Here is a 23,619-nt window from a genome sequence, read left to right as displayed (position 1 = left end):
ACGCGTATCTTATAGCCAGCTTCACCAGCCTGGGCTCCGGAAGTCCCATAGCGATAGATTTATTTATCGGCTCCACGATGAGAATGAGACCGGAGGATACGTGTTCCTCCACTACCAAGTGCACAGGCTCCTATTAGTCTCTTCTGTATGAAATGCCACCGACAAGGAATGCACATAAAAAGCTGGCTTGTGAAGCACACACACCATTATACGGACCAGTGGTCCACTCCAGGGTTCCCCGCATTTCAGTCAGTCTAGATATAGCAAACAAATAGGTCGGAGAAGTTTAAAGTCGCGTCGTCAAGTGGGGGATTTGCGTTCTTTCGGCCTTTGGACACCCATCTGCCGAGTTAGCGGGGCCGAAGAGTGAGGTTGACTGGGCCTGTATTGCCCCTTGGATGCAAAACTGTTCTTTTATCATATTGTGCTAGGTATAGTGTTATTCGATGATACTGGGTTCGAGTCCTGTATGGGGTCAGATAGTTGCGATGGTTAAGATGCCAATGGGTAGGTGTTGTAGAAAGGTGAAGGAGAAGAGGAGAAGAGGAAGAGGGACAGGGACTGAGGGCTCAAATCAGATGATCAGCCATTTACAACACATAAAGAGACCAACAGACAGTGCCTATGCTTTGAATATTGATAAACCGACATAAAATTTGCTACCCTGAAACTACTTCAATCTCCTATATAGCATAATGTGTACAGCATTGAAATAATCGGTTCAATATGCCTTAACACCGGCCAGCTTCAAAATCTGCTCTGTAATTTCCGACTTTTCAAATGGTTCGTTTCGGTCCTTAGGACATATCTCACCATTTCGCATTGGCTTCTCTTTGGTTGGGCGAATATTACTGAAGAGATAATTCATCAGCTTTGTTTTGTTTACATCTTACTAAAAGAGTAACACTTACCAGTGTGGCCAGTGAGTAGTACCCATGTAGTTATCAAAACATTCCTTCTTCAACCCCAGAGCGTCAGGAGTCGCGAACCGGCGCGGCGTCATGCAGATATATTGCACATGGCGGATCTGGTCTCCTTCCGGAAGACAGGCGTAGTGCATAGTTCGGGAGTCCCAGAGTACAAAGTCGCCAGGTTCCATGTTGACCTTGATAAGCTCGCAGCCATGATCTTTGAACCATTGCACGTCTGTTTCGTTGAACAGGAATAGATCCATGAACTTGAGTTCCGGCGGAGGAGCGTCCTCGTGATCGTACGACTCACGCTTATGTGCAAAGAACTCGTCAAACAGCTTCGATGAGCCTTTCATAAGCATGAGTCCACCGTCTTTTGGTCCATTGGGTGCATAGTTGAGTAATCCCTGGACGGCCTGCATTCTATATGAATATGTTGTTAGGGCTAGCTATTAGTATGGCAAAGACCGGTACATACCCTTTGCGGTCAGGGTTCTGATCACAGTGCGGCCAAGGACTCCAATGAAGATCTTTGCGTCGGGGCAGAGAGATATTCATGCCATCAAAGGAAGTTATCAATTCGTCGGTTTCCCATAACCTTTCGAAGATCTCAATCACGGCGGGCTCCGTACGAGCTTCCCATGCCATCTTCTCGTGCGGTGCCCCGTAGGCAAAATACATTCTATCGAGGTCAGCATCAATCAAACGAGTAAGTCTTAAGAAACATACCCGCCCTTGAAGCTAACTGGAAGATGATCCGCAGTCCATGTGCTCTCATCGTTCTCGTCAAATCCAAGGCCGAACTTCTTCAGCCATTCGATTTGCTTTTTACAGTAGTACTGGGCACGCTCGGGACTGATCACATTCTTGATGACCACGCATCCGTTCTTGTGGAATTCATCTCTCCAGTCTCCGTAGGTTCTTGGAGTAAAGGTGACCAGGTCATTGCCTTGAGTTGGGGTGGTTTCGGTCTTGGTTTCAGACATCTTGAACAGTTGCTGCGATAGATTATAGTATGCTTATTCTGTTTCAAAAAGAATTGAAGTTGAACCGGTACATTCAGAATAAGGATGAGTTTCAAGAAGCAATAAATAATACTCTTTAACATGAACTATAAGTCCACCTTTTCGGCTTCATGAATCGTCCTCTTCTTCCGATCCACATCGTGCATCCCCCACCCCCGTTCGGGACAGAAAAAGGTCAGTGATTTCGGTTTCCAACAGGGTTCCTCATATTACGACAAGGAATATTTTATTCATCTAGCGCCAGAGAATGCACCCGATTGTCCGATATCAGATAGAGATGCGCCGAGCACTTCCCCACATCCCTAAGCTGGGGTTCAGGAAGTCCACACGAATCTGGCTCGGGAAACGGGGGATATCGATGATCTTGCGGGGGATAGACAAAATGTGGGGGGTGCTTTCTCTGTGTGCTTATAGCTTGTCAAGTATATCTGATAAAGGTCACGTCTAGCGAATTATGTCGATGGAACGAAGTAGGTTTTCACTCCATCTCCAACTTGAATAATTCGAGACTCATATCAAAGACTTCTTTATACAGATATTATCTAGGAATACCTGCAACGATGCCTCCCCCAGTCCAAGTCGCTTACAAAAGAATCGCCCAACCAGCTGTAGGCGAAAACGGCTACTTGGGTTTCCAGCCTGGGAAATCCGAAGTCCTATCAAGTGGCTGGAATGGCTTTAGTGCAAAAGCCATCAAGAGTGACATCCGCATCGACCATGATGTTGAGATTGTGGTCCGCGATGGCGCTCGACTGTACGTGGACATATATCGACCAGCCAACACAACGGACAAAGTACCTGCCGTTCTTAGTTGGTCATTCTATGGGAAGAAGTACAGTGCGCTAGATATGCTGCCAATGTGTGTGTGGAAATGTTGCGTTCCAAATTCAGATCTCAGTGGTCTCGAAAAGTTTGAAGGGCTCGATCCACAGGCGTGGTGTCCCCGTGGTTATGCTGTCGTCAGCGTGGATACACGGGGCGCCGGCCACAGTGACGGTCAAATATGTGTTATGGGCACACAAGATGCTGAAGATGGGTATGACGTGGTTGAATCCATTGCGCGCATGGATTGGTGTAATGGAAGTGTGGGCATGGCTGGTAACTCTGCTCTCGCCATCTCGCAGTGGTTCATTGCCGCGCAGCAACCTCCATCGCTGAAAGCCATTGCGCCTTGGGAAGGATCTGGAGATATCTATCGCGAACAATTCTGTCGGGGTGGCTGGTTCTCAATGAGTAATTTCGATCTCATCGCCAAAGCTATCGTACGTGGACCAGAAAACTCAGGTCTTGAAGACTTCGAAGAGATGTACCGACGATCACCGGTCTCCAACGCCTATTGGGAAGACAAACGTGCAGATATCTCTCGAGTCAAATGTCCAGTGTTTATCCGCGGATCAGACGTCAGTTCTATTCACACCATGGGCTCGATCCGCGGCTATCTCGAGGTACCTCACGCCGATAAATGGATCCAATGGGGCAGCAAGCAAGAGTGGTACGAGCTGTACAGTGTGCCAGAATCGATGGAAGAGTTGGCTCTGTTCTTTGATCGATACCTGAGGGGCGAGAACAACGATTGGGAAAAGACACCCAAAGTACGCTGGTCCGCCTTGCAATTTGGGGATCGTGAAGCCATCGATGACATTGTGCTCGAGGACTTCCCAGCTCCTACGACCGAATATCGCCAGCTTTTCCTCAATCAATCAAACGGACTCGGCACATCTCCATTTGCCGATTATCAGCAAATATCATATAATTCCGAGGACCGCACCAGCGTGGCTGAATTCAACTATACCTTTGAGAAACCGGTTCGACTGATCGGGTTGCCAAAAGCTATCCTGTATATGTCTTGCGAGAACCAAGATGATTTTACCGTATTTGTGATATTGCGAAAGAAAGACCGGAACGGCAAAAACTTGATGCATTTGAATTTCCCCTTCCATGCCACCCCAGTGAAATCCATTGATGATATCTCAAGCAACGAGCAAGCAAGTCTGAATCTTCACCTGGGCTCTGTCGGAATATTGCGAGCGTCACATCGTGAAATCGATGAATCCAAGAGCATCCATCCGCAATTCCCCTTCCATCCCCACAGGCGTCAAGATAAGATCCCTCCCGGTACTATTGTGAAGTTGGAAATCGGCATCTGGGCCATGGGAGTTGATTTTGAAGCTGGTGAATCTATCAGTGTCCAGGTATGTGATTTCTTTCTTCTCTAGGCTATAAGCCTCCACTTCTCTCGATTCTTTGCTGATTGCGTCTAGATCGGTGGTCAATATCCTAGCATAGCTGAGTATCAGAGCTTCTCTAAGCCCAGACCAGAGGAAGAGCTGAACCGGGGAAAGCATACGATTCATTGTGGTGGAGATTATGCCAGCTCAGTGATCTTGCCTTTCATTTAATCAGCTATCATCAGGATAAGGAAGTATAATTGGAGAATGGACAGGACATTGATGGGTTGAGAAGGTGATGGTGGCAGATGGGTCGAATTGGATGGACATTCGCCTGACTTGAGGAAATAGCAGGACAGAACCCAATCAATACTCGGTTTTCAACCACAAGTGATTAAATTCTGTCGGTTTTGAATTGGATCGACTTAGACAGCCATTCTTCGGTCTATATAATCGTACACAGTCATCATTGCACAGAGGCTTCATCAAACAATTCTTCTCTATTTGAAAATCTCTTGATCTTTCTGTGCTTTATTTCGAAGACTTTCTTGATCACTACCATATTTCTCTCGATGAATGATGGCTCGAGATAGACAATGGCTCTGTAAAGGTCAAACGGTGTTATGCGAAACTCCACACCTTGTGTGCGGGAAAACCGATATAATCATTCATTTCTCGAGCCAATCCAATAAAATCACATGACTACGTGGCGCGTCGCCTCGACGCGTTTCTTCTCCAACGCCAAAGAACTCCGCAATCTTTAACGTCTTCCATCTTCCTCGATATTACTCCATAATTTTCCAACATTGAGGTTTTGCGCATAGACCACATTTCATTTAATATCAAACCAAACACCATGACTGTCCCTGCTGCAACCCTCGAAGATGCAAACAAAGTATCCACTGCCCCTCCCTCTCCGCCGCATGACCCCTCCCACGAAGAACACCAGTATCTGAACCTCATCCGCACCATCCTCGCTGAAGGTGAACACCGTCCCGATCGCACTGGAACTGGCACACGATCGATCTTCGCTCCTCCACAATTACGCTTCTCCCTGTCTAAACCCGGCCCTACCCCCTCCTCAGACCCAATCCCTGTTCTACCCCTCCTCACCACCAAACGGGTCTTCCTCCGCGCCGTCTTGGGTGAACTCCTCTGGTTCATCTCCGGATGCACTTCATCCATTCCTTTGTCTGATGCTGGTATCAAGATCTGGGATGGAAACGGCAGCCGCGAGTTTCTCGAGCGTGTTGGCCTGGGACATCGTGAGGTTGGCGATCTGGGCCCCGTTTACGGATTCCAATGGCGACACTTCGGTGCCCAATATGTCGATGCCAAGACCGACTATACTGGCCAAGGCTTTGATCAGCTGGCCGACGTGGTGCGCAAGTTGAAAGAGACCCCCTTTGACCGGAGAATTATCATGAGCGCCTGGAATCCAGCTGCTCTCAAGGAGATGGCTCTCCCACCATGCCATATGTTTGCTCAGTTCTACGTCTCGTACCCGGCTGGATCACAGAAGGGCTCTCTGTCTTGTTTGCTTTACCAACGATCTTGTGATATGGGACTCGGTGTGCCGTTCAACATTGCTTCCTATGCACTTTTGACTCATATCATCGCTCACGCTACCGACCTTAACCCGGGTACGTTGATCCACACCATGGGCGATGCTCATGTTTATCTGGATCACATCGAGGCATTGAACGAGCAACTCACTCGTGAACCCACTGAGTTCCCTGAATTGCGGATCAAGCGTGATGATAGGGGCAGTGGCGTTGTCGATGGATGGAAGGACGAGGAATTCGAGGTGATTGGGTATAAACCACACAAGTCGATCAAGATGAAGATGAGCGTTTAATCTTTTATCTCATGAGTAATATCTTGGGTTTATGTTATTTGTTATAGAATATATGATACCAGGGAATCTTAATTGTATCCATTAAATCTAGATGGACTTCCAAATTCGTTAATATGATTTTGATGAATATGTCCGTATATCACTTATAATTCATCATCTCGCTCCATAATATCAGATCAAAATGCCGTGGCATTTTCTAATACTCGAGAGTGTCATGGCTATGCAACCCAAATTCCAAAATATAACCAAGCAAATGCAAAAAAGATCAAAGACATCAATAAATCACTCCTTCCCCAGCATAACTCCGGCCCCCCTTAGCATAACGATTGTATTGCCCTGTTTCACCTTTTCCATGCCGATAGCATCAGAAAACTCCAAAAACTCCCCCGATTCAACATGGAAGAGCCGTAACCGGCCATCCTCGCCAACACGGTTGTTCAAGTTCTCCACATGCAACCGCCGCGCAGCATCATCCAACACTCGACCAACCTTCCACCTTGAATCGTAGAAGAAATCCCCACGCGGTGGGTCTGAAGCCTGCGTATCCGATGTCCCGACCACATGCAAGTATAGTCGCTTATCCGCGGGGACGCCAGCATCTCCCTTAGCAGACCTCTTCATTGTATTTAACTGCACTGCCCGTGCGGCAGGACTATTCGGTTTCGGTTTCGGTGTCAAAGTCGTAGTGGCCGCCTTGCTCGTATCCTTACCCCAGGTACGAACCTTTGCGAACATGGACCGCAGGGTCTCGTTGGGGCTACCCTGGTTTCCGGGCCGAGCGCCCAGTGGCGTCATCTTGGCACAGTCATGTTCCTCCCGTAAGCGGTGCTTCAAGCAGTACTGGTGGTTACAGTTGGGGCAACGGACAGCTGGATCGGTGAGGGTGTTAATGAGAGTCTTGCAGGAGAGATGGGAGCATTGGTCGGAGTTGTAGATGGTGGGTTTCTCAGTGGCCAGACCGGCGTTCTGGTTGTTGGTGTTGTTTCTTCGACGGGCCCATTCCCCTGCGCGGGCACATCTGTGGGCCGATTCTGAGCGGTGTTCGAGGCAGAAAGTCGAGCGACAAGATTCGCAGCGGAAGGGTAGGAAGTCAAGCTGGCCGCAGTACTCGAATTGACAGTGACGGCCGATAGATTCCAGGTCTTCATCGGCCATCTGAGTGAAGGACTCTGGTGTGGCGGAGGCAGAGGACCTGCCCTTTGCGACTGTGATTGGATACATGGTTAGGTGTCTATGGGATGCAAATTGCTCGAAAGAGAGTGAGTCCGAGGGGATCTCGAAAGAATATAAGAGAAATGGAAGAGAGACGATGCTGGAAGCCACTGGCACATGCGGAGCAGAGGCATGAGTCAGCAGGTCAGGTGAGGCGCAGCAACGCGGAAAAGATTCTAGGGTGGCGGTGCTTATCAGATCTCGGCGATAGGAGATAATAATTACTATGAGAGATGGACTATGGGTCGTATTCATATCTACGTTATTATTAAATGGTTGGTCAGGCAGTTACAGGTTATAGAAGTCCAGTATGACATGTCGTGTAGATGAAATGCTGAGGGTGCGACTTCCTTGAATGAACAGTAAAATGCTCCTTCCACTGGAGATATCCAAGTAACAATGACTGCCTCAAGACCTCGTCCATCTACTTCGCCACTATATACACGTCAGAGCATACCTATACCTTTTTCTAACTACGTGCTATAACTTATCAGAAAAAGAGAGCTTGTTACACCAGACTAAAGCAGAAGTCAATTTAAGCCAAGACAATGACTTCCCCGGCTACGACCCCCCAAGGATGCTCTGCTGAGCATGACGGAAAGATCATTTTAGCTACCTTTGCCTTTTGCGCTGGAGGGGTGTTTCTCGGTTACATTATAAGCCTTGCGATCTACATCTGGCGAAGAAGGAAGCGTTATCTGTATGTCCCAATTCCCTGCGTTGGGTTCTACCTGTTCTGGTACTAATACGCATATCCCCAAGGCGTGATATCGCAGAACTCGAACGAACGAATCCTGTTGCATTGGAAAACTTCCTTCAAGCTCATCCCGAAACATACCGACCAGGTTGGGGCCCATTGAATAATTAATATTGATGGCACATTTACTTACTGAGGGATGTGATACATGGATTAGGACAGCCCAATCGTTCTCTCATTCGGAGGATGTTCTGCATCAATTCTCGCAGAGACGACACGGAAATGCGCAACATGGAAAGCGGTTCAAGACAGGTATCAGAGGAGGCCGCAAAAAATTGAAGGTTGACGGATGACATGCCCGTATCCTTTGAATCCTGGAAATTGCCTATTACAGAGGTAACCGTACAAAAAGGCGGGAGGGGAAACAGGTAGACACAAACGCGCATTGCTAGAATCATGAATAAGGGGTATATCAAAACAAAAAGACAGACTAGACAACCAAGGGGCACATGGGATATCTCTGACATGAGAAAACTCCGTGATTAAAAACAATATCGACAGATGATGTTACAAATGAAAAAGAAAGACCAACAAATTAATGTTGGCGTGTATCGAAATTATGTCCCGTGTTAGTAGAAGAGAAAGATCCATGTGTGTTTCCAGGAGCAACATAGCCAAGCGAGTTAGAACGTGATTCTGATGACGATTGGCTTCCGTTATTAACGGCACTCGGAGGTGCAAATGGAATGGGTCCGGTTGATGTGAAGGTGGGAAGACCACTTTTGGCTTGGGCTGCAGACGTTGGGGGCGAAAAGATTGAAAGTTGAGGCCGGACTGTATCATTCGTCGTCCCAGGTGTGAGAGGGGGAGACATAGCTGATCCCAAAGCAGGTGCTTGTGTTGATACATTCGTGGGGATATTCCGGCCTGGTCTTCCGACGGTGACAGAGTCTGGAATCGAGGACATGGCCGGCGAAGAGGTCACGGATGCCATATTTGGAGGATTGACCGTTGGTTCCTGATTTTCTTCCCTCACACTATGATCAGTTTCGGGCTGTGCAGACGTAGTCTGAAGAGCGCTAGGCTGCGGATTGGATTGAACCACCGACTTTGCCATCGATGTGCGAGACGTTTTTGCACCGTTAGTCCTCTTGGGAGACTTTGGTGTCTTTGAAGATCCTTTGGGCATTGACTTCTTACGCTGTTCGGCCGCCTTTTTTTCGCGGGCAGCATTCTCTTCCGGTGATGGTACTTTCAGCTTGATGTTGAGCTTCCGTACGCCTGCAGCCAGACTGTCTATGTCGTCAGGTGTAGAAATTTCTTGACTCACGGACACGGAGTGAGACCCCAATTCAGTCTGTTCTCCTTGGCCAGAGCTGGGATTGGAAAGAAATCCCGAGGGAACTCTGGGCACCGGAGGCACTGTCTTGGGGCTGGCAGAGCGTTTGGGGGTCGATCGAGTTGTACTCGTCCTCCGCGTAGTCGTCGATGTGGAGGATCGGTTGCTTGCCGCCGTTCCTGGGCGCGAGGTTCCCGGGTTTGTTTCTTCAATTGCCGTGCACGATAGAGTTCTCTGCTCGTCATCGTCTTCATGAGCACCTGCATCGGTTACTGGTGTTGACGGTGTACTCTTTCTGCGACCAGCGCGAGCTGCAAGTGATTTGTCAAGCGAGGCATCGGGAAGGTCGCTGGCAGGATCTATAGTGGTTCTCCGGTTGCCTTTCAGAACCTGTTGCTTGGGGCTCTCCATCTTGGGTGTACTAGGTAGAGAAGACTTCGGCTTCCTTGTGCGAAGCTTCATTCGGCCTTCTTCAGGTACTGCTGGCGCTGTTGGCGCTGTTGGCGCTGGAGTGACAATACCTTCAGCTGCTGCCTGGCGCTCTTTTCGCACGCGAGAGGCTTCTGCATTGAGTTCTTCAGGTCGGCAGCTCATCGTCTGTCGATAGCTTGGAATGAGGATCTTAGACAACTCGTGCGTCGCAGTAGCCCATCCGACTTCTGGTAGTGGAGCTTCAGTTTCCAAGCTTACCGCAGAACTGTTGGACCTTCTATCTCGAGATGGATTGACGACTTTAGCTGTGAAAGACTGCGTTGGCGCAAAATAAGTGGGGGTGGATTTCTCGCGAGGCTTGGTCACAAGGACTGGTGGATACACCAGTGCCTCCAGTTCTTCGAGTAAAGTCGGCGCCCACCAGTCAGTGTTGAAAGCTGCCTTTGGTTTGGGACTTCTAAAGTCTGTTGGAGGAGAATCTGATAGACCCAGGCGGCCCGTCATATCGGAAGAAAAATGGTTAATATGATCCTCGTCTGCACTATCCGTACCCGTCGTTGTATCCCCCATACCAGCTAAATGACTTAAAATGCCGCTGGTCAGGGCTCGGTCACTGTATCCACCTTCCAGAACACTGATAACCCGTCCATCGGTGCCCAGCCCTTCTTCCTGGGCCATTTTGACTATATCGGCGGTGAACTTGGCGTAAAAATCGGTTGGGACGTTCACCTTGTGCCTTTGCATTCCGGCACCCTCCCATTCACTCGCATCGAAACCTGCAGAGATGAAAATCGCCGCCTTCGGTTGCGGTCCGTTGGGCAAACTGGCAAGGCGTTCGGTGTGCAGTCGTAAGAAGGCACGCGCTTTCTCAATCAATAGCGCATATTTAGAGGCATACAGCTCCCAGAATTCCGAATCAGTCTTCCAAGGCTCGAGGTGGATGTTCCAGATCGACTGTCCATGGGCTTTGTCAATACACACACTCGCATTACGCACCTTTTCTAGATCGCCTATCTCGCAGGGATAGGAATTGATATCGTGCAAACTATAATAGCCGATCATGGTTTTCTTGTGGCTAGCAGCATTTTTGGCGGCAGTGATAGCCTTGCTATTTTGCTGCCATGCAATATCTTGGGAACCATCCCCATGATGGAGGTCAAAGTCCAGAATGGCTGCGTGGGTGAGACCATGGATCATGGCAGCGTAAGAAATACCCACATGAACATTGTTAATCCAGCAAAATCCTGACGGGTGACCCGAGGAGCAATGATGACCAGGAGGACGAATGCAAACAAATGCTCGTTGCGTGGAATTGGGACCGAAGACAGCATCCACGCCCTCACAAACACCGCCCAGAGCTCCTTCAAAGGCATTCAACGACTCAGAGCACAGGTATAGATCACCTTCATGAAGTGCTGGGCCACTGGCAGAGGAGCTATCTCTCCCAGCACTGCGTGGTCGAGCCAACTCCTTGCCGTTTAACGCGAGTCGCGATTCAGCTACGTCGCACATATTCTTTAGATCGTCCATCCATTTAGATCCGTGTACATGCGTCACAGCCGGTGAAGTGAGTGCCAGGGACCGCGCTGTCTTGCGAATTTGGAACGGTGGAACGGGTAATCGTGGGAGGTCCACATTAGGATGAGGCGCGAAACGCCCTCCGGCGTGTCTGCGTCCAAGACGGACGTAGGCGGCGGACACACCTAGCACACCAGCGCGGATACGTTCCGGCCTCTCGACTATAGTCCCCAATGCTGCTTTGGAAGTCCGGGGTCGCGAGAAGCGGTGGCCATAGCAGTCATCATGGACAACAACAAGAGTCTTCGACTGAAGGTCGGCGGACTTGTGCATTTCCATCTCCTTTTGGAAATGCTCCGCCGCAATGGACGCGGAAGTAGGCATTGGATTCTCAGGCGCCGCTGGTAGAGAGGACCTTTTTGCCAACATTATGTGGTTTGTTGTGGGAGGAGAAGTCGCGAAATTGGAGGAAGAGCGTCGCGACAAACTGGGGCGGGGAGACGTAGAGCCGCCACTGTTGCGAGCAGATCGCAGTGACGCGGTCGAAGAACGTTTCTGCAGACTGGGACTAGACTTGCGATTCTCATCCCTCAGTGAATTTGAGCTGGGAGTCCGCCGGGGCGCACGCTGTTGCTGCTGGTGCTGCTGTTGTTGTTGGATGGCAGGGGAACGCGCGGGGCCATCGGACGGAGACAGCAACGAGGAGGGCGAAATCATTGGGGGAGAAGCTGGAATAGGAGTCGCGGTTGTATTCGGATCCGGCGACATGAGATTCAGATTGCTCCCAAATGGCGGTGGGTTGGTGGACCTGCAGGAAGCAGTCGTGGTGGTGAATAGCGATGCTGGAGGATCGTCGCGGTTGGAGGGGTCCATGATGATGTAGGAGTAAATCCCATGAGGATCATTGAATGCCACAGATGGAGAAGATATTATTTCTGGAGCTGGTGGTGAATTAATGAGCAATAGAAGAGCGAAAGAGAAGAAAGCTGACCAGAAGGATAGCCAGAAGAAACAAAGAGGGGGGGTGTGAAGGAGCTGAAGAGAGCCAAAGAATCGATATCCCTTAAAGTTTCCCCTCATGGGGCAAGGGGTAGGCGATCATCCCCCATCCTCCTCCCCATCTCCTTCAACCACCTTCACCATGCTATTGATGGCCGCTGAAAGAATGATGCACAAAGCTTGGGATTCTCTTGGTTCTTTCTACTCTCTTTTCTTTGATGCATTTTGCCGATATTCTTCCCTCTCAGTCTGGTCTGTTCAGTCACTCACTACCGCGGGGAGTCTGTCTCATGCCGATCATCGATCACATTCCTACAGGTCTTACAGGATGCAGATAATAGTATTCAATAATCGACTATAATTGTTTTGACTCTAATGGATTCCATTGCTGATCAACGGCAATCCACAAAAATAACATGCATATGACAGACGTATCAACACTCATCCATCCTGAAGGGGGGAAAACGCCAGTATCCCAAATTCATATCCGGTCCTTTCCATCCCTAGAACACCTGTTCCAATTCCAAATCCAAGACAATGCAAATGACAGAAGAAATGCAAACAAATATATCCAAGATACTCCAATATTGCGACCGTTATCTGCACAAGTGATACCATCTTCGTGGGCTTCTTGTTGACTTCTCATTCATGGTGGTATCAGAACGGCGTTTCAACAGCTTATCCTTCCTCTTCATTGTGCTCTCATTCTTCCAGCCTTTGGTCGAATGGGTGTGGCAGAAGCATTGCATGTGCACCGTCTCGATGCTGATGCCGGGGCAGCTCTGTTGCTTGCGAGATGTACAGAGGGTTTGGCCAGCATCCTCTTCGCACTGGCACCATTCGTACATGGTAAAGTATTGTCGACACATTATCGTGTCTTTTCGGTTCGATGTATAATTCTTTGCAAAAATTTCGTTCAAATGGCTCGAGGTGGGTTTTTGTTTAGGGTGGTCCCGCGGACTTCCGGAATTGGGCGGTGATGGTTTATAACGATGAAGAAATAATGAACAGTGTTGAGATGGACAATGTGTTTGAATGAATATTGAAATGCTGATTTGCTTCTAGTAAAGAAAAGAAATCTCCCTAAGGGACTGGTGATCACAAAGATTCAATCTATTTCTGTTTCAGATCGGGAAGCCGAGCGATGACCTTTTTTTAACCGCCCGTTACTGCATGACGCCTCGCATTAACCGCCCAATGATGACGGCCAAGATAAAAAAGGCTAGAATGGGTTAAACCAAAGCGGCAAGAGACTGGATGGGAGAGGGTGCGAAATGGAAGCGACAGGAAGGATGAAGGATTAAGTAGGACGGCTATAAGCAGATGGCTTAGCCTTAATGATTGACGTCAACACGGGCTGGGCCATGGAGTAGTTCAAGGATATACAGTGTGGAGAGTGCATCGGGATTTGTATCCTTGCCTTTTCCGTCTGAATCTATGATGAACCAAGATTTTCACGCTGCCTGAGTTACATCTACGACCATTTCACGACTGAGAAAAAAAGAGAGAATACCACCTGCAACGCTAGGCTGAAAAAGCAGGAAAACTAAAAGAAATGAAAGGAACGGAAATAGACGAACAAAGACCCTTCAAAATGGAGCAGAATGAAATCGAAGTTTCAGTATGATTCAGGCTTATTAGTTTTACAAGGCGATATTATTCGGTGCAAGAGCCGTTGCCGAACCCTCCGGTGGGTTCCTTTTCCACGTCAGCATCAAAAGGTTTGCGTATGTGCAGTTTGTGTGCTGAAGGAACAAAGCACTGAGTCGCTAACCCGAATCAAATCCTGTTTCCCTCTGAAGATAGCATCGAGCTCTCCAAATTTTTTTTCGTCTGCTACAACCTCTACCGACACTTCAGTGTAACTATACCACCTGCCCATCTGCCTTGGCCGAAAACGGCAATAGTGGCTTTCCCTAGACAGCCCGCGCTAGTCCAGTTTGGGCCAGAGACTTCGGATCTTGCCCGATACGGAACCTATCGGGGCCGATCTCCCGAAATCACGTGGAATGCCACGATCAATCAGTCATCATTGCCTATCCAGGCCTAGCGCTGGGGTCGAACGAGTCCTCAGGCATCAACAATTCTTCTCACACCCGCATTTCTTCTTCTCCACGAAGCTTGGGATATTAATCTTAAGTTACTACGATCAGCTCTCCAGCATTTTTTTTTTTCAGGTAATTGCCTTCCATTCTTTCATTATTTACAACCCTCTATTCATATATCTAAATCTTATATCTCTATCGATTAATTACTAATTATTCTATAAAAGAAGAAAGTGCAATGTCCTCTACAACCCCCGATAACAGCCAGCAACCACCTACAGTCATGGCCTCCTCTCCAGCACGAACCACTACTCTCCTCTCCAACATCTCAGCGGTTACATCCCGTGTCACCGCCGCCGCCGCATCAACAGCAACCCCCAAACCCATCCGTCTTATCGCTGTCTCTAAACTCAAACCAGCTTCGGACGTCCTCTCCCTGCACAACCCCCCCACCTCCCACCTCCACTTTGGCGAAAACTACCTCCAAGAACTCATCGAGAAGTCCCGTCTCCTCCCTACCGCTATCCGGTGGCACTTCATCGGCGGTCTCCAGTCCAACAAGTGCGTGAATTTGGCCCGCGACGTGCGCGGGCTGTGGGCCGTTGAGAGCGTCGACTCAGAAAAGAAAGCCAATCTCCTCAATAAGGGGTGGAGTGACCGGTCGGCCGATGTTCGCGCGGGGGATCACGACTCTATCCTTCGTGTTTTCGTACAGGTAAATACTTCTGGCGAGGAGAATAAGTCCGGTATCGAGCCTAGCGCGGCACCGGGGCTCTGTCGGTTTATCCGCGAGAAGTGTCCCCGGTTGAAGCTGCAGGGTGTCATGACTATCGGTGCCATTGCGCGGTCCAAGGAGACTACCCCCGAGAATGAAAATGAGGATTTTATCTGCCTGCGGGAGACGCGCGATCGCATCGTCACCGAGTTAGGGTTGCAGGGGCCCGAGGCCGAGTTGGAGCTGAGCATGGGAATGAGTGAAGACTTTGAGGGTGCTATTGCGCTGGGTAGTGATCAGGTCCGTGTGGGCACAACAATCTTTGGGGAGAGACCGCCCAAATCAGAGGCACGGGTTGTTTAGGTTAAGCTGGGCTGGGATACTGTAGGATTATGAAGTTCACGACCATTGCATTATATGACTGGTACAAGGGAAGAAGCTTGCAGGCATGGGAGACAGGATACCATAGCACAGGAATCACAGAAGTGCATTGTATAGTTACAGAGCAAAAGCATTCCACAATTCCAGGATGTCATCGTTAGCATCAAAGGCTTCCCAAGGTATGCATATGCAAATACTATATACCATCTAATTATTAAATACACCACGAATTGACCGCGCTAGCAAGTAACGGAAGAAACGGGAAGAAAAGAAATACAACAGAAATGCCAAAGGAAGAATCGCTGATATTATTAGATATTTATAAGCCCCTTGCTCCCAGAGCTTGCAGTTAATGTAGCCCTTGGTCTTTTAATCATGGGCTATACATATCGGTGATTCCTTGAGATAGTTTCTGCTCCAACTGTCTGGCCAACGCCTGGGGCACGGCCTCCTGCGTGGCTCGAATGGTGACTCGGTACATCTGAATGTTTTTAATTAGTATTACCATTTGATTGAAGGGGGTATAAATACGAGGGCAAAAGCATACCTTTCTCTCATAGTTGGGCTCCAGTCGCAAGAGACATCCTGTCTTGCCGCTCTCAAACTGGTACACACCACAACCCACGATATTCTTCGGGTTGGGGTCCACCCCGTCCAAGATCTTCAACCGGAAACCCTCCACAATTCGTCGTGTAAATACTTCGTTGATAGTCTTTGCCTTGCCCGTGAGTCCAAACGTGTGTTGTGCTTCCAGCGGCGGTCCACCGATTTGCCTCCATCGCTTGAAGAATTCTTCTGCGGATAGGGCTGACGGCTCCATGTACCGGTGCATGTGAATAGGAAGTTGGAGCGTATAAGCCTGAAGAGCACCTGCCAGGTACGAGATACGGATAGTCGGCGCTTCGGTGAATGGCCCACGTGTTTCAAAGAACAACGTTTGCTGGGTTTGGCCGGCCGCCGGAATGGAGGGATCGGGAAGATTCTTGGTGTCGGCTTTCAGGTTGGGAGATGCTGGGTTGTCCAGCGTCGTAGTCAACGACCCAATTGGGTACGATGACTTGTTTGAGATGTAAATCTTCACCACACCCATATGGGCACGGAACTCGGACCGGAGACCAACCTGGATCTGCGCGTCTTCAAACAGCACACCCTCGTCAGTAAAGTACAGTCGGTTGTATCCAATATCCCAGTCTGGTGTAAGATGCGCTGCGCTGGCCATGTTCGGAGGGGGAGGCGCTGAGGAGGCGCTGAGATCCAGTCCGGCTAGGTCACCCGATGCGCTCGACGACGCCGTCATTCCACTCGCTCCGGTCTTGGTGCCGTTGACAATGGTGGTAAACGAACGCTTGAGCCCAGTGTTCTGCGCCATAAGAACCTCCTTCTGATCCGCATTAGCATCCTTGCCGCCCACAACCCAAGTCTTCTTTTCGGTAGTTCCCGCGGTCTTCTGATGAAGACGAGATAAGAGGATCGAAGCCCGCTCTGAAAAGGGAGGCATCTCATCGCAAACAGTCCGGAGAAGGTCGTCCGAGGGGAGTGTTGCTAGAGATAGATATTCAAAGGCCCGCTGCTGCAATTCAGAATCGGGGGAGTGGCTGTATAGACGGAATATATGCAAAAGTTGAGGCTTAATTTCGGGGAAAAGGTTGACAAATTTCACAAAGGACGAGAGAATCATAGCTCTTGTGTTGTCGGTGCTGGTGATCATCTTTGCCTGCAAAGCCAAGAATTGCTCGATTGGGCTCGAGCCTTCGTTTTCGGCAATAAGATGGCCAAATTCTCCCAGGACATAACACCCGATCTTCACCAAGCTTTCGTGGCAATCGGTTTTCAAATACCCAAGCAGGGTATGCGCCGCATAGGCCTGAAGCTCTTCGTTGTTTGTAACGATTTGGATGACTCGTTGCCATACTTCATCGTTGACATGATCGCCCGCCAGCGATAAAAGTTTCAGAGTCATGTCGATGTACCATTGTGCATCGCTGGCATACTTCTCCGTGAGAATGGCGACCTTGAGCACCATCTCCTCACGGATCGCATAATCGGCAGTTTGCAGGTAACGAAGAAGTTCGTTTACAATGGGGCCGGCATTCGAGGTGTCACACATGCTATAAAGCAGGTCCAATCCTTTGCGCCTGACACTGATATCTCGATCTCTAAGAGACCCTAAGATGATATTCTGATGCTTCTTGATGGGGTCAAGGGTTTCCGCTCTGGCTGCAAAATGTGTCATGGCTTCCAAGCCCAGGTATCGGACATTGGTTTCCCGCGATTGGATGTACTTTCCTAGGCGCGAAGAAATCTGCATCATGAGGCTGTGTTCGGTATCCAGGTGGATGAGAAGGTTAATGGCTTCGAATAGCACTGCATTCTGGGCATTATTCTGCTGGACATTCTTGGGGGAATCCATGGCGACATGCATAATCTGTTGCAAGGACTCTCTGATGATCTCCCGGACGTGGCTGTCCTCTAGCTAGTGTTAGGATAGGCCAACAACAGAAACCCAGGCGAAGACATACCGGATGGAGGGTAATACTGAAGCAGACGTAGCAGTTTGATCTGGATCCAAGGACACGGTACGCGGTAGTAAAGGTAATCGGCCGCAATATCGTTGTCGACCACAACTCTCTTTAGACGCTGCGCGGCCTTGACGTAGCTGCCCTTGTATTCGTCCGGTTTGTCCTGAGCCAGCGCCATGACGAGTGAGGTAACCGACAGGGTGACTCCCATATCGGGGTCGTCCATTAAAGAAATTATTCGCTCGGCCCACTCGTTCTGCACGATGCCAGGGTATTTGCGGTACAATCGGAGGAGGGTTAGGGCGGCCTTCTTTTTGACGAAAGCTTTCGACGTGCTAGATAATGTCAGCCGCAGTTACATACAACCAAACAGAAGAGAAAACTCACGGGGAGATCAGAAGGCGATGGACATCCGTACACAGGGCCTCACCCATTTCTCGACCACCCACATTAGCCACGGCGTGCAAGGCCAGGCAATTATTCAACTCATTGTGGTCCAACAAGTCCTTTCTAATACTGTTGACAACCAGGTGCAACAATTCATGCTGCTCATGCAAAAACAGGGTCACGGCCAGATACCCGATCTGCTTCTCGGAGTATTTGGTCGAAGAAATCAAATTGACCGCTTCGAGGTGTCCGAAATCGACATCATACCCTTGGATGTACACGTAGAGCAACTTGCACACATATTTCTTCTTCTGGTAACCGTTCAAGCCGCCACCCTTGAACTTCTGTCGGATGTTGGCCAACTCCTTGTTCACCCGCTTCTCCTCAAGTTCGCGCGCTCTTGCGTTTCGCAAGTCGGCGATGAACTGAACCAGACCTCGCATGGACGACATGGTGACTGATCAAGCATAGGCGACACAAATCAAATCTATTTCTGAAATAAACACACAAAAAAAATCGGCGGGTGGGGTATCTCAATTTCAGGTGGGATGAAGTTGCTGTATCCTTCTCCTGTCTTTCTCATATACGCATAGACACGGACCACGGTGGTGGAATTCAATTCAGTGCGAATATTGTCATACAATCATATCCTTTGGTCGATATTCCGTTTGTATATTGTCCAGTTTGACTCTACCATGCATCGGGCATGGCGCGGAGTTCAATGGCTGTCTGTCTCGTTCGGGGCAGAGCGATCTGATAGGGATCGGAGGACAAACGCGACAGAACAGGGGATGAGGGGGAAGCAGAAACGCCGGTTCTGCAGGACAATCAATCAATTCCCAGCCAATCAAGAGCCAGGCGGTGAAGATGTAGGGAAAAGAGCCAAAAACCCCGAACTCTTCGTAATTCTAGAACAGAAAAAGGAATGTGATATGGAACTCGCCCAGAAAGACAGTTAATGCTTGACCTGCACCTCTTCTCCGTGTCTTTGCGCCGTGTCCGCCGTCGATCCGCCCGGCTTTCCGCTGTCTGTGGCGGTGCGCGGAGCAACGTTGATGCGGTGGCGGTGCAGGTACCACTTGCTAACGACTTGAATAGTTTCACTCTGCTATACATTCCATTGGATTGGATCACTCTTCTTTCGGGTATGCAGAGAATCATAACCACCAAAATTACCTACAGCAAGGTGCTCGACTTTTGGTTCGGCCCCAAATCCTCTCCAGACTATCTGCAAGAGAAATCCTTCTGGTACGGCAGTCCCGCCGATGACGTACTTGTTCGAAACACCCTCGGAAACGACTACGAGATAGCCAAACAAGGCGAGCTGGATCGTTGGATGCAGGAAGGGCAGGGAGAAGGCGCCCTGGCATTGATTCTGCTGCTCGACCAGGTTCCCCGCAATGTCTTCCGTGGAAAGCCTCAGGCTTATGCAACGGACTCCAAGGCTCTAACGGCGGCAAGATACGCTGTCGACCATGGATGGGACAAGGAGATGCCCTCAACTCAGCGACGGTATCTGTATTCGCCGTTTAATCACTCGGAGGAGATGAAGGACCAGGCGGTTTCGTTGAGATTGTTTACAGAGTTGGGTGATCAATACCATTTGCATTGGGCAAAAAGCTTTTACGAGGAGATCAAGCGGAATGGCCGATTTGTTCATCGGGATCGCATTCTGGGGAGATAAATTAACTTGTTTTTTATTAATTGAAGTTTTCGTGAATCGAATCAATAGCGGCATTTCTCATCACAGCCGTTTGATACCAATGCAAGTAGTCCTATGCAATGCAACGTACGAATGACACACCCATTCCAGGGCAAAAAGACACCATACACCGAAAGTAATGAATAATCAAAAGCAAAACTCAACCCCAGACCAAACCCATAAATTTAAGCACGAGTGGTGAAATCGGTCTCCAGCGAGTCTTCGCCGAGCTTCTCGCATGTGCACGATTCTGTAATTGTCAGCTATTCACGGACTATATATAGAAAAGCGAGCAGAAGAACATACGAGAAGATCTCTTGCCGCACGGGCAGGTTGCACCCGTTACGGGTTCGTTCTCGGTTGTAGCTCTCTCACATGTGCACTCTCCAGCTGGGCGAGATCCTGCAGTAACCGTCAGTTGGTATTCCAAATCAACAGGACACAGTTAGATGGACACATACTGCATGAGCATCTGGCACCGGAAACGGCGTTTTCAGTAGCGGCCTTGTTGCACGAGCAGTGAAGGGCATTCTCCTTGCCACAGGAGCATGTAGCCTGGGAAGCACAGACACAGTCTCCGCCCTGGAGGCTCTTGCAGCAGGTGGAAGCGGGGTGAACCATTTTGACAGTGGTGAAAAGTAGATAGAAGTGTGTAAGGTAGGAGGTAGATATAGATCGTGTATGACGTAGATCTAGGTCTTAGGACGATTGATCGAATTCGACAACGAACAAGGTATGTTTGGTATGTATTTTCCGTCAAGACAGAATGAAGAAGAGAGCTGATTATTGATGAAGAAGATGAAATGAATTCAACCCAGGAATTCTTTGTATTTATATTCCTGTCCTGCTCGTGAATGCCTGGATCTGTCATCGGTCATTGGAAATACCGATTCTCTAATTGGCTGGGATCCTCCAAGCTCTGACTCAGCTGAAAATAAACTTGCGGCCTCTGATTGGCCGGATTGCGCAGAGTTGGAAATCCAGCACTGTGAGTGGACAGAGGCAATTTGACAATCGGCTGGGAGAGGGCAATTATCGTTGCAGGATTACTTTTCTCTTGACGCTGATTCGATGGCTGTGTTGGATGGCAATTGCATGACTTTTGATTTGTTGGGAAGTGGCATTGCTGGCGATCATCAGGAAGAAACTCGATTGGATCATGCCACTGCGTCACTACCTAGTTGGTATGAAGGCACTGGCAGAGTCGACGAAAGAACTACACTTTGCGAAGTATGGAAACCATGACCATGAACCGATCATTCATATTTCAGGCGTCAGGTTGACACTATCCAGCTGTATCGAGAACCAAAAAGCAAATAGTCAAAAAGACCCCCAGTATAAATATATTCCAAAGAAAAGAAGTAAAAAAAAAAAAAAACAAAGAAAAACGCCTTGCAATGTTTCCCTGAACATGCACATTTTCCTCCCAGAAAGAAAAGAAAAACTATAAACACATCAGAAGGAAAAAGAAAAGAACCAAAAAGGAAGAAATGTGAAATCCCGCTTTCCAAAGCCCATTCCAAATGTGCCAATGTGTTTTATGATTAAGCGATTAAACCAGACCAAACTTGCTGATAATGCAATGACTGGGAGGGTAGGATGCGACGCAGAGATAGAATGATAAGTATGGAGTAAAGAGAGAGAGGAAGATGATTGTTGGAGTCACTTGTCGCTCTCGTTCTTATAGGTAGTTGGCATATTCAAAGGTCTGATTGCCGAATTTCGACCGCAATGGGTCCATTAGTGGTGGAGGGTTCATTCGGTCGTCGGGTGCACTGCACACGGCACCTTGGGGAACGTGTCCTGCGTCCGAGGTAGGGAAGGAGGCCGGAAGGCTCAAGCTCGAAGCATTGGCCTGGGTAAAGGGGATCGTTGAGTTCATGGGATAGGATTGGTGGTCATATGAGAATGGTCGGTATTCGAGATTTGGTATATGTCGGTTATGAGGCTGCATCTGCGAGTTCATTTCCAACCCTCCAAACCCCTTTGGAACTGGCATGGTGAGTTGCGACTGATACCCCTGTACTTGTGGACCTGTTCATATTCAAGTTAGCGGCTTTCATCACAAGGTATAGAAATGAACTGAACTAGCACATACTATGGTTGTCCACATTGTATGGCATAGATGTATCTTGTGGGTTTGTTGGTGACACTGAGCCTTCCAGAGGTCGGTGGTGATCGTAACCTATGACCATGCCATTCGAACCAGGCCTGGGAATTCCATATTCCATAACTCGCCGTGTGTATGGCATATTGGGATGGCCCAACGGATCTGCACCCGGTCGCGAAAATCGACCAGGCATGTGCAACCCAGTGTTGAACGAGGGTTCTGAAAAGCTGCTGGATCTCGCAAATGGGAAGGCCCCGCGGTTGCTCCTTTGTAGCTCAGATATCGGGGCTCCTCGGCTGGGAAGGGTGCCAGGGTGATGGAAATTCTCAGATCCACGTTCAAGTGTATTCGAAGAAAAGTAGTTTCCATTGTTGGTAGATGCCGAGCTCATTGGAGAGATGACATATTCTTCCTCATTTGGCCGTTGCATTCCATCTGTAAGAAGAACCTTCTTTGAGTTAATAACACTATTGCAGAACAGGTGTTGGGGTTACGCAACTGGTGTCTCTGATGCTGACTTGCCGCCAAAAGGTGTCCGTAAGACTTGGGTTGTGTCGAAATCATCGGGCAGGGCCCTTGATTTCAACATTCGCTCTCGATCGTTGCTGGTAAGGCGCTTGAGCTTTGCCCGTCTAAAATGCTGTCATTAGATAACGGGTTACTTTGACCAACATGGCTTTGAGGTTTAGCAGGAGCATACCTATTCTGGAACCAGACTTGAACCTGACGCGGAGTCAGACCGGGGATTTCCCTCGATAAGCGCTCCCGGTGTGCAGCGTCCGGGTGTGCTTGTCGAGTAAATTCACTCATCAAAAATCGAGTTTGATTGTGAGTCAGACTGCAAAGCTTGTAAGCCCAGGAAGCACGCAGTTGAAGCAATATGCTCATCAATATCTCACCGGAATCGCTTCATCTTCTTTTTCTCAGATTTAGAATCTGATGACTGCTTCTGATGCTCGCCACCAATAGATGATCCTCCTCCTTCATCCGACGAAGTCATCATCCCCTCGCCACTTTCCTTCTCGGTTTCCACCGTCTCACCACGCTGTATTTCCTTCGCCTCTGGCGTCAAATCCCTAGGAGGACTTGAACTGACCGCCTCGCGGGGCAAAGGAAGAAGCGGCTCACTGCGGTTCATCTTCTCTAATCTCATCCTCGACAACGGAGCATCATTGCCAGCTTCGGCAACCCGATGTTCTGCATCCTTCGGGGGCATTTCTGCCTCAGAGAAGAGTCCGCTGCTTGGACCCGCGGGAGCATCGCTACCGGAAAAGGCATTTTCAGCCCTCATGGCAGCTGGTTGCATCTCGGCTGGAGGAGTCTTTGAGGATTCGCTGTCCTTCTCCCACGACCAGAGTAACCTTGACGGGACCACGTCTGACCGTGGTTGGGTCTGATCGCTATTCCAGGTAGCTGGAGAGAGATGGCTCGTAATTGCAGATAAATGCGATGTAGTAGGAGGCGATACTGATGACAACCAGAGGCAGGGTCCACTGACTGACATGGTAGAAGGCGTGAATCTACTCCATGTAGGTACCACAGAATGAACAAGGCGAGATAGATGTGATGAACAGTGTCGAGATTTCAAAGTACTGGGCAGC

The 23,619-nt window shown here is 49.1% G+C and overlaps 11 protein-coding genes across 11 annotated transcripts; 4 read left to right on the top strand and 7 right to left on the bottom strand.

Moving 5' to 3' along the window:
- Window positions 1-721: 721 nt before the first annotated feature.
- ASPWEDRAFT_53209 (uncharacterized protein) lies at window positions 722-1,897 on the bottom strand (the record flags this gene model as incomplete). The annotated part of the gene is made up of 4 exons (XM_040837853.1): window positions 722-851; window positions 912-1,334; window positions 1,390-1,593; window positions 1,641-1,897. The coding sequence occupies 4 exons, from the start codon at window positions 1,895-1,897 to the stop codon at window positions 722-724; spliced, it is 1,014 nt and encodes a 337-aa protein (XP_040686854.1).
- A 599-nt stretch (window positions 1,898-2,496) lies between these two features.
- Window positions 2,497-4,719, top strand: ASPWEDRAFT_185600 (CocE/NonD family hydrolase; the record flags this gene model as incomplete). The annotated part of the gene is made up of 2 exons (XM_040832087.1): window positions 2,497-4,128; window positions 4,198-4,719. The coding sequence occupies 2 exons, from the start codon at window positions 2,497-2,499 to the stop codon at window positions 4,333-4,335; spliced, it is 1,770 nt and encodes a 589-aa protein (XP_040686853.1). The 3' UTR covers window positions 4,336-4,719.
- Window positions 4,720-4,764: 45 nt separating this feature from the next.
- Window positions 4,765-6,103, top strand: ASPWEDRAFT_611312 (thymidylate synthase). The gene has a single exon (XM_040838562.1). The coding sequence runs from the start codon at window positions 4,961-4,963 to the stop codon at window positions 5,960-5,962; it is 1,002 nt and encodes a 333-aa protein (XP_040686852.1). The 5' UTR covers window positions 4,765-4,960; the 3' UTR covers window positions 5,963-6,103.
- A 141-nt stretch (window positions 6,104-6,244) lies between these two features.
- ASPWEDRAFT_114591 (AN1-type zinc finger protein) lies at window positions 6,245-7,117 on the bottom strand (the record flags this gene model as incomplete). The annotated part of the gene is made up of 1 exon (XM_040828504.1): window positions 6,245-7,117. The coding sequence occupies one exon, from the start codon at window positions 7,115-7,117 to the stop codon at window positions 6,245-6,247; it is 873 nt and encodes a 290-aa protein (XP_040686851.1).
- Window positions 7,118-7,350: 233 nt separating this feature from the next.
- On the bottom strand, window positions 7,351-12,033 carry ASPWEDRAFT_53206 (histone deacetylase hosB; the record flags this gene model as incomplete). The annotated part of the gene is made up of 3 exons (XM_040837851.1): window positions 7,351-7,364; window positions 8,562-9,416; window positions 9,471-12,033. 3 exons carry the CDS (start codon window positions 12,031-12,033, stop codon window positions 7,351-7,353), a joined length of 3,432 nt encoding a protein of 1,143 aa, XP_040686850.1.
- A 722-nt stretch (window positions 12,034-12,755) lies between these two features.
- On the bottom strand, window positions 12,756-13,028 carry ASPWEDRAFT_115404 (uncharacterized protein; the record flags this gene model as incomplete). Its single annotated transcript, XM_040828580.1, has 1 exon — window positions 12,756-13,028. One exon carries the CDS (start codon window positions 13,026-13,028, stop codon window positions 12,756-12,758), a length of 273 nt encoding a protein of 90 aa, XP_040686849.1.
- Window positions 13,029-14,186: 1,158 nt separating this feature from the next.
- ASPWEDRAFT_611526 (YggS family pyridoxal phosphate enzyme) lies at window positions 14,187-15,444 on the top strand. The gene is made up of 2 exons (XM_040838563.1): window positions 14,187-14,336; window positions 14,432-15,444. Exon 2 carries the CDS (start codon window positions 14,443-14,445, stop codon window positions 15,280-15,282), a length of 840 nt encoding a protein of 279 aa, XP_040686848.1. The 5' UTR covers window positions 14,187-14,336; window positions 14,432-14,442; the 3' UTR covers window positions 15,283-15,444.
- Window positions 15,445-15,673: 229 nt separating this feature from the next.
- Window positions 15,674-18,658, bottom strand: ASPWEDRAFT_116076 (AP-2 complex subunit alpha; the record flags this gene model as incomplete). Its single annotated transcript, XM_040828631.1, has 4 exons — window positions 15,674-15,781; window positions 15,848-17,769; window positions 17,820-18,154; window positions 18,207-18,658. The coding sequence occupies 4 exons, from the start codon at window positions 18,656-18,658 to the stop codon at window positions 15,674-15,676; spliced, it is 2,817 nt and encodes a 938-aa protein (XP_040686847.1).
- A 506-nt stretch (window positions 18,659-19,164) lies between these two features.
- ASPWEDRAFT_30276 (DUF924 family protein) lies at window positions 19,165-19,890 on the top strand (the record flags this gene model as incomplete). The annotated part of the gene is made up of 1 exon (XM_040833381.1): window positions 19,165-19,890. The coding sequence occupies one exon, from the start codon at window positions 19,165-19,167 to the stop codon at window positions 19,888-19,890; it is 726 nt and encodes a 241-aa protein (XP_040686846.1).
- A 203-nt stretch (window positions 19,891-20,093) lies between these two features.
- ASPWEDRAFT_53203 (putative copper resistance protein Crd2) lies at window positions 20,094-20,529 on the bottom strand (the record flags this gene model as incomplete). The annotated part of the gene is made up of 3 exons (XM_040837850.1): window positions 20,094-20,158; window positions 20,215-20,310; window positions 20,370-20,529. The coding sequence occupies 3 exons, from the start codon at window positions 20,527-20,529 to the stop codon at window positions 20,094-20,096; spliced, it is 321 nt and encodes a 106-aa protein (XP_040686845.1).
- A 1,060-nt stretch (window positions 20,530-21,589) lies between these two features.
- ASPWEDRAFT_115376 (homeobox domain-containing protein) lies at window positions 21,590-23,522 on the bottom strand (the record flags this gene model as incomplete). Its single annotated transcript, XM_040828578.1, has 5 exons — window positions 21,590-21,942; window positions 22,007-22,466; window positions 22,518-22,650; window positions 22,719-22,856; window positions 22,918-23,522. 5 exons carry the CDS (start codon window positions 23,520-23,522, stop codon window positions 21,590-21,592), a joined length of 1,689 nt encoding a protein of 562 aa, XP_040686844.1.
- Window positions 23,523-23,619: the final 97 nt, after the last annotated feature.

The sequence above is a fragment of the Aspergillus wentii genome, assembly GCF_001890725.1.
Source record: "Aspergillus wentii DTO 134E9 unplaced genomic scaffold ASPWEscaffold_6, whole genome shotgun sequence".
Lineage (NCBI taxonomy): Eukaryota > Fungi > Ascomycota > Eurotiomycetes > Eurotiales > Aspergillaceae > Aspergillus > Aspergillus wentii.
Note: the sequence above shows the minus strand (reverse complement) of the source record. Positions and strands in the feature narration are given on the sequence as shown.